Source organism: Sus scrofa, chromosome 14 (assembly GCF_054392235.1).
Source record: "Sus scrofa isolate SSC_HxYL_T2T_F1_AM1 chromosome 14, Sscrofa_HxYL_maternal_Yorkshire_Landrace_v2.0, whole genome shotgun sequence".
NCBI classification, from domain to species: Eukaryota; Metazoa; Chordata; class Mammalia; order Artiodactyla; family Suidae; genus Sus; species Sus scrofa.
This window is the reverse complement of record NC_139396.1, coordinates 111978385-111990865: the sequence shown is the minus strand read 5'-3', so window position 1 is coordinate 111990865 and position 12481 is coordinate 111978385. Positions and strand designations below refer to the sequence as shown.

Below are 12481 nucleotides of genomic sequence, written 5' to 3'. Positions count from 1 at the left end.
CCCACCCAGGGAGCCTTTCAGCACTGTCTGAGTTGGGTGGGCTCTGGCCCTCCTGCTTACCTGGCACTAAGCAAGCTGCACCACCACCATGGTGTCCCCTTCCTAATGTCCTGTTTCTCTGTTTAGAGACCATGGCGCTAAAGAAGAGAGCCCCAAGGTAAGCTTGCCGCCGACCTATGACTGGCATTATTTTTCCTCCTGTTTTTATCCATCCTCTCTCTCAGTTGACATCTTAGCCCTTTGCTCTGCTTTGGGATGCTTCCTAGAGGACTAGGATGCACCCTCCTTCTTGGTCTCCCCTCCCTTGGGTGGTGGGCAGGTGTCATGGGAGTGGGGGGCCCACAATAGCCAAAGGAAGCTTGGGCTCTCTTCTGCACACCGTGGGTTAGATTTCGCCCTACCCTCTGCTCAGAGTACCCCCCCACCACCACCATGCATCCCCCAGTCTCAAGATCGTGTCCCCAGTGCCTGCCACGTCCCATATGGGAAACCACATGTGTTCAGCTCGTTGCTCCCTGATTTCCCTGTTGCCATCCAGCCACACTGCTCTAGTACATAGAGCCTGTGTCCTCCAAGGACAATCCTACCTCAGGACCTTTGCACTTGCTGTTTGTCTCATATGGAATGCTCTTCACCCAGAGAGCTGCAAGCTACTGCAAAGCCCTCTGGAGAGAGGATCTGAGCTATATACCAACAGGGCAGCTGGCCCAGGATCTGGGGGCTGGGTGAAGGTGCAGGAGAATCTGGGAACAGCTGACGTTTGTTGGGATGGGGAAGTCCTGGATTGGGGGGGTGCTCTTTGGGAAGTGGATGGGAGAAGCAGTATGGGCAGTGGACTGTGGGGGGGGGTGTTAGTGACTGCTTTTTTGAGCATAGTGAGTTTAAGGCTTCTGGTGACTTCCAAGTAGAGATGTTGAGTGAGTGGCTGGCCGGGGTGGTGGGTTATTAGAGGGACCTGAAGCATGGTCTGCCCCTCCAGTGGGGGACCTGTGACCTGGGGCTTGGCAAGTACAAAGTAGCATGTCTTAAAGGAATGGGTGGATTCATGGGTGAAGGAGAGATGGACATGTGGTACCATGTGGTCAGGAGAGTGCCCTGGGGATGAGCTGGAACTGGATTTTCTCTGCCCACCTTCAGACACTGGGGGTTCTGACAATGATTTCTGAGTGTGAGGCCCTAAAGCACATTTCATCAACTCCACTTCCATGCGTTGTCTGTTTCCCTGTCTCTTTCTGTTCCAAGGTTGCCACCCCCCCCCCCGCCATCCCCCAAGAGGGCATCCTCTCCACAGCTCACCCAGGGCAGCACTCTGATTGCTCCCCCGCTATAGAACCAGGGCAGACTGGCCTCCCATCAGGGTTCTAACAGTGCTTTGGGCAGACTTGGGCATGAGAGGCCATGGTTTCAGTCTGGAAGGATGAGAAGGGTTAGCTCTTGACATTGGGGGTGGGGAGACTTGAGAACACATAGATGAACCCCAAGCCCAGAACCTGAATTGCCTGTGGGGGCAGCTAGTCTTGTGGTGGGGAGAGCTGGTTGGGTGTCAGTTTGGGAGGGATGGGCTATGCCTGTGTTTGGTGAAGACTCGTCCACAGCATGGCCTCAGGGCCCTCTGCTGGGTGGCCGAGGTACCCCTGAGGGTGGCGCTGGCTGCCATGGCCAGCTCTGGCCCTGTGTCAGGACGACAGAATGGACAGGTGGAAATTCTAGTGGAGTGATCTCACCCCTCACAATGAGAAATGCTGTCTTGACCATGCCCCACACGCACCAGGGGGAGGGGGGGTGCTTTGGGTTAAACATCATGCTTTGGAAGCTCTAGGGCCCCTGAAGCTTTCCAGAACTGTGCGATTCAAGGACAACTTAGTCACGGAATTTATAAAACAAAGATTTCACAATGCCCAGTGCTTAATCCTGGTGCGTGTGTACATGCACATGTGCGTGCTGCGGGGTGAGGCGATGGCAAAAGCTGTGATGACTCACAGTGAGGGCCTGACACACACATGTGTGTACGTGAAGAGGCTGCCGTGAACAATACAAACCAATTTGAGAGCATTATTGAATGAAGATCACTGTGGTTTTATGTTCCTATGTATCATCGTGTCGGAGAAGCATCTCCATTTTGTGTGTTTGGATGTTCTGAGTTATTTTGATAACTGGAGTTATAAGAGGAAATTTCCATAATCCAGGCGAGGTGGCTGCCATAGTCGGCAGTAGACACTGTGAAAGTGAGGTACATTAAAAGGACCTTGGAAGGGTGCAGGAAGAAGACGGGGGTGGAGGAAGGGAAGGAAGAGGCAGAGGATGGAGAGAGGTGGGTGGCTGGGCGTTAAGAGCTGGATGGGAGTTCCCCACCCCCCAATCTAACCCCACCAGGAACAGGGAATGTTCTTGGCACTACCTCACCAGAGCTGCCCTACAAAGAAGGGAAACACAATTCAAGTTTCAAAAACTGACACTAGATGGAGTCAGGCTGAGTCAGGAAAAAGTTAGACCTGAAAGAAAAAACTGACAAGCAAGATATTCTCCTGGAGCAGAACTTTGCATGTACTTTCTGTTATCTAGGAACAATTTCGTGATCATCCTATCCTCCTATTTTGCAGGTTAAACCTCAGTCTCTCTGAAAGGTGAGTTGTAACAGTGATGAATGGCTCTCACTGAAAGGAGGAAAGGTGGTCCCTCTCCTCTCCAGTGCTGGCTGATAGCGGCTGTCCTGCACGCCCCCTGCAGGACGGGAAGGGGATTGCTAACCATGGGCCAGAATTCCTGGTGCCAGGATGGCTGCGAGACCTGGAATCAGCATCTCTTTGGGACATTTGTAGACAGTCCTAAAATGCGGGTGCTTTGGCAAGATTTCAAATGAAGCTGTGGGGGTATTTGCCTGATTAGAGCTGAGAAAACTGGGTTTTAACAGCAAGATGGTTAAATTTAATTTACATTTTCCAAGAGCTTCTCTTTGACAGAGGCTGATCAAACTGTAAGCAAGCTTAGTCATTTGATGAAGAAAAATTCCAAAACTTTTCTTTGTTCCATTAAGCTATCAACTTGGCAGACGTGTCTGTTTTTCAATGCTGCTTTGGGGCCTTGGAGTGAACAAGGCCTGAGTATGCAGGGCAGGGCTTCAGGAGGGGGAGAGTATCCAGGGCTACTGGCTGAAGGAGCCCTACTCAGAGGAAAGGAGGCACCTCCCCTGGGTATATCTGAAAGACTGATTCACAACTCACTTCTCCTCGTCCTGCTTTCCTGCATCTCATGCACCACCCATGTGGTCTCACTGTCTCTCTTTTGGAAAAATCTTCAAATCCACAAAAACGTTGAAAGACAAGTGCAATAAAAACATATTCACCCATCGCCTAGATCCACGAATTAACATTTTGCCCTGTAGGCATAATTTTTTTTTCTGACTCACTTAAAAACTAGTATAGATACCATGATAGTTCACCCTTAAATATACCATGTGTCTCCCACATAATCACACTACAACAATATGAATGGTAAGAAATGAATGGAAATGGGTGGAATTTCAATAGTATTATCTATTACACAGCCCATATTCAGATTTCTCCAACCGTTTCATAAGTATCTCTTACAGCTCTATTTTTCCAAGCCAGGAGCCATTATATTTGATTTTGTCTCTTTTTGGTCTCTCTGGATGTTGCTTTTTCCCCCCATGACGTTGTCAGTTTTGAAGTACCTACGTCGGTCATCTTAAGTGAGGTCCTTTTTTCTGGAATGTTTCCTCCTGAGTAGATTCATACTGAGAATTTTTTCAGGATTACTACAGAGGTGACGTTGTGTCTGTATTTTTCAGGACATTGCACCAGGAGGCACATTGCCCCAGGCTCTCTCACCATTGGTGATGCTGCATTTGATGGCTTAAGTTAAGGAAGCAACAGCTAGACCTTTGCATTGTTGAGAGAAAATCAGCCCTTTGTAATTAGTAAATTATCAGAAGCGTGGGACTATGAGACCATGGGAACAGCCTGACCCCAGTAATTCTTCACCCAATGATCTAACATCTATTTGTGATCCATTTTTGAATCAGTTATTGCATTGAGGGTTCTAATTCCAGCATTCTTTCTACATTTAATAGCTGGCATTCTTCTAGAAGAAAGACTCCTTTTCCCCTTTTTCTCTTTCTTTTACTTATTGAAAGTTATTCTTATGGACGTCAATGAATTATCTTTCATCACCATCATGAATCTTTCTGATGCTCAAATTGTCCCAAGTTATCAGTATAAGTCACTACTTGGTGGTTTTAGAGAGGATCCTAATAGTCATTGAGCATTTCCTAGATTTCTGACATAATATCATGTGTCAGTCTCACCTTTTCTTGTTTGTTTGTTTGTTTGTTTTTGCTTTTTAGGGTCACACCCATGACATATGTATGGAGGTTCCCAGGCTAGGGGTCTAATTGGAGCTAGAGCTGCCGGCCTACAGCACAGCCACAGCAACATGGGATCCGATCTGAGTCTTCAACCTACCACCACAGCTCACAACAATGTCGAATCTTTAACCCACTGAGCAAGGCCAGGGATCGAACCTGCAACCTCAGGTTCCCAGTCGGATTCATTTCTGCTGTGCCACAACGGGAACTCCCATGTCATTCTTACCTTGTACTGTCCTTGCCCAGACCTGGAATCACCCATTTGTCCATCCCTTTCTCCTCTTCCTCCTTGTTTTAGATGTGGAATAGGTTTTTGAAACCAAGATCTAGGCACAACATGTGCTCACGGCTATTGAAGATCACTGCTTGTGGGTTCTCTCAATGGACAGCCAGCAAATGTCTATTTAAATCAAAAGCTCAATATCATAAAGTTCTTAAGATTTCCTCATTCCGTATTTCTATTTGACCTCCTCTAAAGTGAAAAAACTTCCCCAACTATATAAATATTTTCACCCATTTGCTCTATCCTATAATACACACAAAACACATACTTTCAGAATTACACTATACAACTATAAATTCACTTAAAAATTTCTTTGCATTTCTTTTTTCTTCTTAGAATTTAGGCCTCCTGGTATATAGAATATTCTGTTCAAATTGAATTAATCATTTTCTCTGTATGGTTATACTATCAATTTGATACAAAGTTAGAGACATCCCTTTAAGTGTATATGCTGTTTTAAATTTCCTTTCTTAATCCTTTTAGTATAATTTTATTTTTCAAAGATGTGAAACATGTATATAGTTCATAACTAAAAATGTAAGCTCAGAGACATTTTGCTTTCATCCTGTCCACTCCGCACTGCTCCCACCCACTGCTTTGAGGTAACTAATCTTTTTTTGTTGTTGTTGTTGTTGTCTTTTTAAGGCCTTACCCACGGCATATGGAGGTTTCCAGACTGGGGATCAAATCGGAGCTATAGCTGCTGGCCTATGCTATATCCACAGCAATGCCAGATCTATCTGAGCCACATCTTCAACCTTCACCACAACTCGTGGCAATGCCAGATCTTTAACCCACTGAGCAAGGCCAGGGATCGAACTTGCGTCCTCATGGATACTAGTCAGATTTGTTTCTGCTGACCCATGACGGGAACTCCAAGGTAACTAATCTTAATAGCTCCTGCTTCATCCTTTCTGTGTTCCTTTTACAAAAATGTATTTAATTAAAAATATTTTATATATACAATTTTTATAAAATTAGATAAATATATATGTACAAATGTATGCATGTATATGTATATATAAATATTATTTTAGTTCTCATATGGGTTTATTTTTATTTGAATCTCTGATTTATTTGATGTGGTATACGGTATGAGATATAGATCCAATTTTACCCGTTCCCAAATGGCAATTCAGTTATTTCAATATCATTTTTAAAACCACCCTATTTTCCCCAGTGTTTCATTTGCCACCTTTATCATGTTCTAAATTTCCACATATACTTGGACTCTTTCTAGACTTTATATTATTCTCCAATGCTATTTGTTTATTTATTTATTTTATTAAAGTATAGTTGATTTACAATGTTGTGCCAATTTCTGCTATACACAAAGTGACTCATACACACACACACACACACACATACACATACATTCTTTTTAAAAAATATTATTTTCCATCATGGTCTATCCCAAGAGATAGGTTATAATTCCCTGCACTATACAGTAGGACTTTATTGCCTAACTATTCTAAATGTAATAATTTGCATCTATTAACCCCAAATTCCCAGTCCATCCCACTCCTTCCCTCTTAGCAACTACAAGTCTGTTCTCCATGGCTATGAGTCTGTTTCTGTTCTTTAGGTAGGTTCATTTGTGCTATATTTTAGATTCCACATATAAGTGATATCCTATAATATCTGTCCTTCTTTTTCTGACTTCAATTAGTATGAGAATCTCTAGTTGCATCCATGTTGCTAAAAATGGCATTATTTTCTCCTTCTTTTTTTAATGGCTGACTAGTCCTATCATATTTGTGATTTTTCATGTGCTATAACCATACTCTTTCTTGTAACGGTTTCATGGTATGCTCTATTACCTGGCAGGGCTTGTTCCAGCATGCCCTCTTAGTCTGTTCTAGCTATTCCTGTGTATTTTTTTTTTTCAGATAAACTTACAATCAACTTCAAAATCTAGCTACAGAAACAAACATTTTGGTACCTTTATTGAGGTTGCATTCCATATTAAAATTGAAGGCAATTGACTTCTTTATGATGTTAAAACTTCCTTCACCCACAAGAAAGATATATTTTTTACAAGTCTGTTTTGTGTGTCTCAAGAGAGTTTTCAGATTTTACTCTTATGGATTTTTCACATTTCTTGTTAAATTTACTCCTAAATATTTTATGTTTTTGTTGCTTTGTAAATGTAATTTCCCATTATGTCTCCTACTTGGTCATTGATTGCTTATAGATTTTTTTTTTTTGGTGTGCTAATATGATAGCAGCTGCCTTATTGAATGCTTTTATAGTTTTGTTGATTTTCTTCTTGTTTTCCTTGAGTTTTCATCATATCATGTCATCTGCAAAATTGCAAATTTTCTCTCCCAATTCTTATACCTCTAATTGTTTTATCTTCTCTGATTGCATTGGCTAAAACCCCAATGTTAAATAATAGTGAAAATAGTGAGTATACTTGTCTTGTGCATGATCTTGTTGGGAAATCCACTAGTAGTTTTCATTAAGTAAGATGCTAGCTTTAGGGCTAAAGTATACGTGTTTTATCATGTTAAGGACATATCCATCAATTCCTATTTTACTGAGTTTTAAAAACCAGAAATGTGTGTGGGATTTGGTTAAAAACCTTTTCAGCATTAGCAGGCATTAACTAATCCTTAGCAGATATACCCTGGAATAGTCTCAGGCAAACTAGGACATTTAAGCCCCTTCATTACTAGTTTAGTTTAGTCTTTCTTCCTTCTCTCCTTGTTGGTCTGTGTGATTTTTGCAAGATGGGGTGGAAATTTTGGATTTAGGCAGCCACCATAATCCTACAATCTCCAACAGTCTCTTTCTCTTTCTCTTGATACCCAGCCCAGGTTCTGCAGCCTGATTCACAGCCAGCAATTGCTATCCCATCCTCTGACTAGCCTACATTTTCTTGCAGGTTTCACCTGGATCTCTAGGGGCTGGCAGCATGCCCATCTGTAAAGGAATCTCTGTTCTGTCAGAGAACAATTCTTTGATGTGGTATCTCACAGGCACCACTTCCCCAGCTCAAGGACATTGGGGGTGGGAGGAGGTTGCTCCATGGGAGGTTGCCCATCTTCTTTGGGCATCAACATCTCAAACACAAATGCTGACTATGTCTAGCTAATTTATATACTCTTAGCAACATCTGAGAGGGCTCTTTTAACTCAGAACTTGTTAAAAAGAATAAAATGGATAAACTTTCTTTTGAGCCCCTGGACCTCTATACCAACCAGATCAAACTCTCTTTTTTTCTGAACCTTCCTCCCTTCAGAGGAGAAATATGAAAACCTGACAGCATTTGAGGCTTTCTCTTGGAATCCCTTTTTCCTCTTCTCACTCTCACAATCCTTGCTTGTTTCTAACGTGCTTGTCTTCCATGTCAGCTCTACTGCCATTAAGCTTTGTAACCCTGACCTCGACCTGTGCCCTTGGTCCTCCACACATGGGGTAAGTAGGTACAAGCTATCCTTTTTATTTGATGTTGACTTGGATTTCCTCATTCTGACCTGTCTTTCTGCCCTGTCTTTTTGCTATTCTACTTCTTCTCTCATGAGTAGATGTTAGACTTCAAGGTATTGGGACTAAATATGCACAATGGAATGGTATAGGCAAAGATGCATTGTAAGCATAAATATGCCATGATGTTATAACTATGGATAATGTTTATGTGAAACTGCAATGAATGTTGGTATGAATTTGGCCTCAACATGGAAGTGTTGGTGAAGTGCTTAGCCAATAGTGGTCACAGCAGGGTCTCTGTCCTACTTTTAGTCCAAGCTCTACTATACCAGGGTCTGGTTCAGTGATTATCTTTTCTTCCATGTTCCTAGTTTTTAATATGTATCTATACTGTAATTCCCTCCTATCAAAGCTGATGCACTTAAGCGCAGAGAAGTCTCACCCTCTGTACCAGCATAGTTCAGACTTGAAGGTAATGGTTTCTAGTTACATTCTCATAGGTCTGTCTACCTTATTCCTTGCAGCACCTGCTCAGATCTATGCAAACTCTTCAAATACAGGCATGGTGCTTCCCCCTTGACATGCCTATTAACCTTGGGGAATGACTTCTTCCCTTTTTGTCACTGAAAGTGGATGAGGTTTTGTGGCCTCAGTTTGGCAGGCAGAAAACAACCTCTTGGTTGAGCTCTAGCTGAAAAACTTCCCCCTTCGTCAAGAGCCAGTGGTCTTTAAGTCCCTTCTATGTCACATGAGGAAATGTCCCACCTAAGATTTGCTGATGAACCATTTCATACCTGTTTAATTGTGTGGGTTGCATAAGCATATGCCATGATTAGAGCATAGTCATTCTGTCAGTACATCTCCCAGATGGTTCTTTTCCTTTCTAGAAATGCACAAGTGATTGAGCTCTGAGCAAACAGCCTCTTCAGAAGGGTTTCAGCACTCTGGACTCCTGCCTACAGTTGCAGTCTTAGAGACAGCTTGAATTTGAGCACCAAGGCTGGTGATGGACCTTCACAAAGAACTCAAAATCCAGAGCAAATAATAGAGCATACAGATGCTGCAATACCTCTATGCTAAAGGAAAATGTTGCTTCTCTTCTACAAGAAGCTGATTGCATAGACAGATGTAAGAGCAATCTTTCCAGCAGTAAGAAAGAATTGAAGCCAGCAAATCTTCACTGCCTATCCTGTTCCCCATGTTGGAGCTGGTCATGCTGCATGATGTCTTTGTGTCCATATCAGTGGAACCTACCTGCAGCAAATGGCTCATGGAATGAGAACCAAACTCAAGACACAACTTCTTTAGCACCACCGTCTTACCAAGAGATGAGCCACATTTTCTAGGACTGTTAGCCTCACCTTCTTAGCTGCCAGAAGAATCCCTCTGTCAACATTCAAGGGCCCTGAAACATGGAAACTAAGGGGTAGTCTCCATTCCCATAAATGAAAGACAGACCTTCCAAAGGAAGAAATGGCAGGCTGAACTGGAGTGGGAGTAAAGGGTCTGATGGCCATGGAATGGGCCTGCAGCTCTGCAGCGCTTCAAATGGTGGAGTCAACCAAGGATTAAATGAGAAAACAGCTGCAGTGCCTTGCAGAGAGCTATACCAATGCAAGTGCTTATTGCTCTGCTTATGGAATTATTTTGTGGTGATGATTCCAATGCCCATTTCTTATCATGGAGGACATAACTGGCAGAGGCTTAGGAAACCCACATCTTTAATTATTGCCATAAACCTAAGTCTCTGTGGTACAGGCCGCATTCATATTTCTCGCCCCTCTAATAGTAACCCTGTATTTCTGAGCTGTGTTAAGGAACGCTCTTTGCCCTTTCATTCAACAGAAATACAGGTGTCTGTATGGACTGGCTCTTCTTAGATTGGGTTACTCTCCTTGTGTGTGATGAAAGATGAGCTATATTTCAAAACAAAGCACTGTGTTATAATAATTTGCCTGGATTCCCAGGGCATCTTTTATCTGAGTTGATAACAATGTAGTTCATTAGCAGCCTTTGTTAACTGATAACCTAAAGCAGTAATGCAATACTCATAAGCAATTTTCCGTGTGTAAGATAGAATAAACCATCTTGTGAGGTATCTGGTAATTGATTTGCTTCTTTCAGCAGCATTTTAATTAAGACATCTGGTTGTGAACTGAAGGCGAATGTGTCTGGATTCTCAGTAGTCATTTTAACTTCTGTAGACACAACAGAATGTGGGGTCCTCTCCCCCATCCCACATTATGACCTATTTTCCCAGCACCACTCCCAGGCTCTGGTTTTGTCTGAACCCCACACAAGGTCTCTTGTGTGAAAAATATGGAGAAGTACATGGAAGACCAGTGCTTTCTCCTCAGCTTATAAAGGTGAACACGCTGTGGAAGGTCGAACAGTCTCCTTGACTCCGCTCCCCCACCCCCCACTCCCCAATCCAAGCTCAGTGGCTTCCTCTAGTGGCAGTTTTACCAGAAGCCATCTGATGCCTCCTTTGACAGACCCCTCTCCATGGGAGCAGCTCCTGCGGATAGAGGTGCTAATGGACATGTTTTGGAAGCAACCACAAGAAGTCATAGAGTCAAGCAATGGCTTGAGTGAGGGTTTCTCAGGCTTTCCCTGTTTTTTGATGACCTTGGCTGTTTTGAGGAGCTCTGGTCAGGCATCTCGTAACTCTCCCTCACCTGGGTTTTGTCAGCTATTTTTCTCATGAAGATAAGTTTCCTTGAACCTAAGTTTTAACAGAAAATTGATTATAATCACCCAGTAAACCAATAATCATACAATGAACCAATGATCACACAATAAACCAAGTGTTCCAAGTGTTCATAGAAATGACATGAGTCAGATAGCTGATGAATTTCACTTAAGGCTCAGTAAAAGGAAAACTTTCGTTTTCAAATAAAGCAACACAACTGTTTGTAATTAGTGAAGAGCTGCATCAAACCCCTGTGTGTGTGACATCAGCAGTAGAGACCAAGAGAGTCCTTGGGCTCCTGTTGGGAACAAGTGTGGATTTGACATCTCTGTCCTCTTACCCAAGATAAGACAAGCTTGCTTTTGCTCACTCTGGGCAGGCGGGAGCCTTTAGCAGTGTGGTCTGAGCTCTCCAAGGAAGTGGGTCAGATCTGCCCATTATTTTATTTTATTTTAATTTAATTTAATTTATTTTAATTTAATTTATTTTTGTCTTTTTGCCTTTTCTAGGGCCGCTCCTGTGGCATATGAAGCTTCCCAGGCTAGGGGTCTAATGAGAGCTGTAGCCTCCAGTGTACACCACAGTCACAGCAACGCCAGATCCGAGCCACGTCTGTGGCCTACACCACAGCTCACGGCAATGCCGGATCCTTAACCCACTGAGCAAGGCCAGGGATCGAACCTACAACCTCATGGTTCCTAGTCAGATTTGTTAACCACTGAGCCACAACGGGAACTCCTGCCCATTATTTTATTACCAAAGGAAAAAAAAAAAAAAAACTGACTCATAAGGAAGTCTTTCAATGGGGTTCTGATTTTTCGTCCTTTCCTGAGTTTCAATCAGGAAGTAGTTCTTAAATACTGGCAAAAAACTGTGAGCCAGGCACAGCCGTTGACCAACCCAAAAGGAATGAAAACCACATCCAAGAATTTCCTAAACGTGTTTTGAGGAGGCATCGGCAGCTGGCAACGAGGGCTCTGCTCACCGTCACCAGCAGACTGACTCTCAGGGAGACGTTCTGCGGACTCCGCCCCATCATCCCGTCCAGAGACCCAACTTGCCGCCAGTGTCACGATGCTCCCCTCACCTTCGCCAGCCTTGTGAAGCCAGGTGATGCTGACTCCTCCTTCCTCCCCCTCAGGCCTTGATCTGGGTTCGTTCAGCTTGGGCATAGGCAGAGCTAACGTCCACAGGCAATGGCTGGGCTCAGAAGGAAAATAAGACACGACAGAACAGGAGAAAACTTTCTCGGTCCAGGCCCAGGGATTCTTCGTTCATTTAACGTATTGGCACTGCCAACCCAGTTTTTGTAGACCTGGTTGTATTCACTGTAACACTGGCTCCTCGCGGATGGAATTAAGAGCTCTAGGTGGCCGAGCTCAAGTTCCTCCTGTATACCACTCACCCTCTGCGTGTGACCTCTGACCGGCCCTCCACGATACCTCAGTTTCCTCATCTGTTCATCGGGGGTGGTGACCCCAGGGGGTTGCCATGATTTTCCAATGAGTTACGACATGTAACACCATTTGAACAGTTCCCCAAGCTTCATGCTCTCTAAATGTTATCTCTGATCAGGTCTGGTACCAGACACTGTGGGAAAAACACACGGGAGACAGCTGTGGTCCTTCAGTAGAGGAAACTGCAGGCAGGCAAAGAATGTGAACAGAGATTTGCTGGAGCCCAGAGGGGA

General features: G+C 43.7%; 1 protein-coding gene across 1 annotated transcript in view; it reads left to right on the top strand.

The window, feature by feature from the left end:
• The window catches only part of TMEM273 (transmembrane protein 273), a 33637-nt gene extending 23442 nt beyond the window's left edge, over positions 1 to 10195 (top strand). The window contains exons 4-6 of the mRNA NM_001190167.2: positions 127 to 157; positions 2601 to 2624; positions 8987 to 10195. Of these exons, the coding sequence (NP_001177096.1) occupies positions 127 to 157; positions 2601 to 2624; positions 8987 to 9011 (80 nt within the window). The 3' untranslated portion in view covers positions 9012 to 10195. The remainder of the gene's footprint in view (positions 1 to 126; positions 158 to 2600; positions 2625 to 8986) is intronic.
• Positions 10196 to 12481: the final 2286 nt, after the last annotated feature.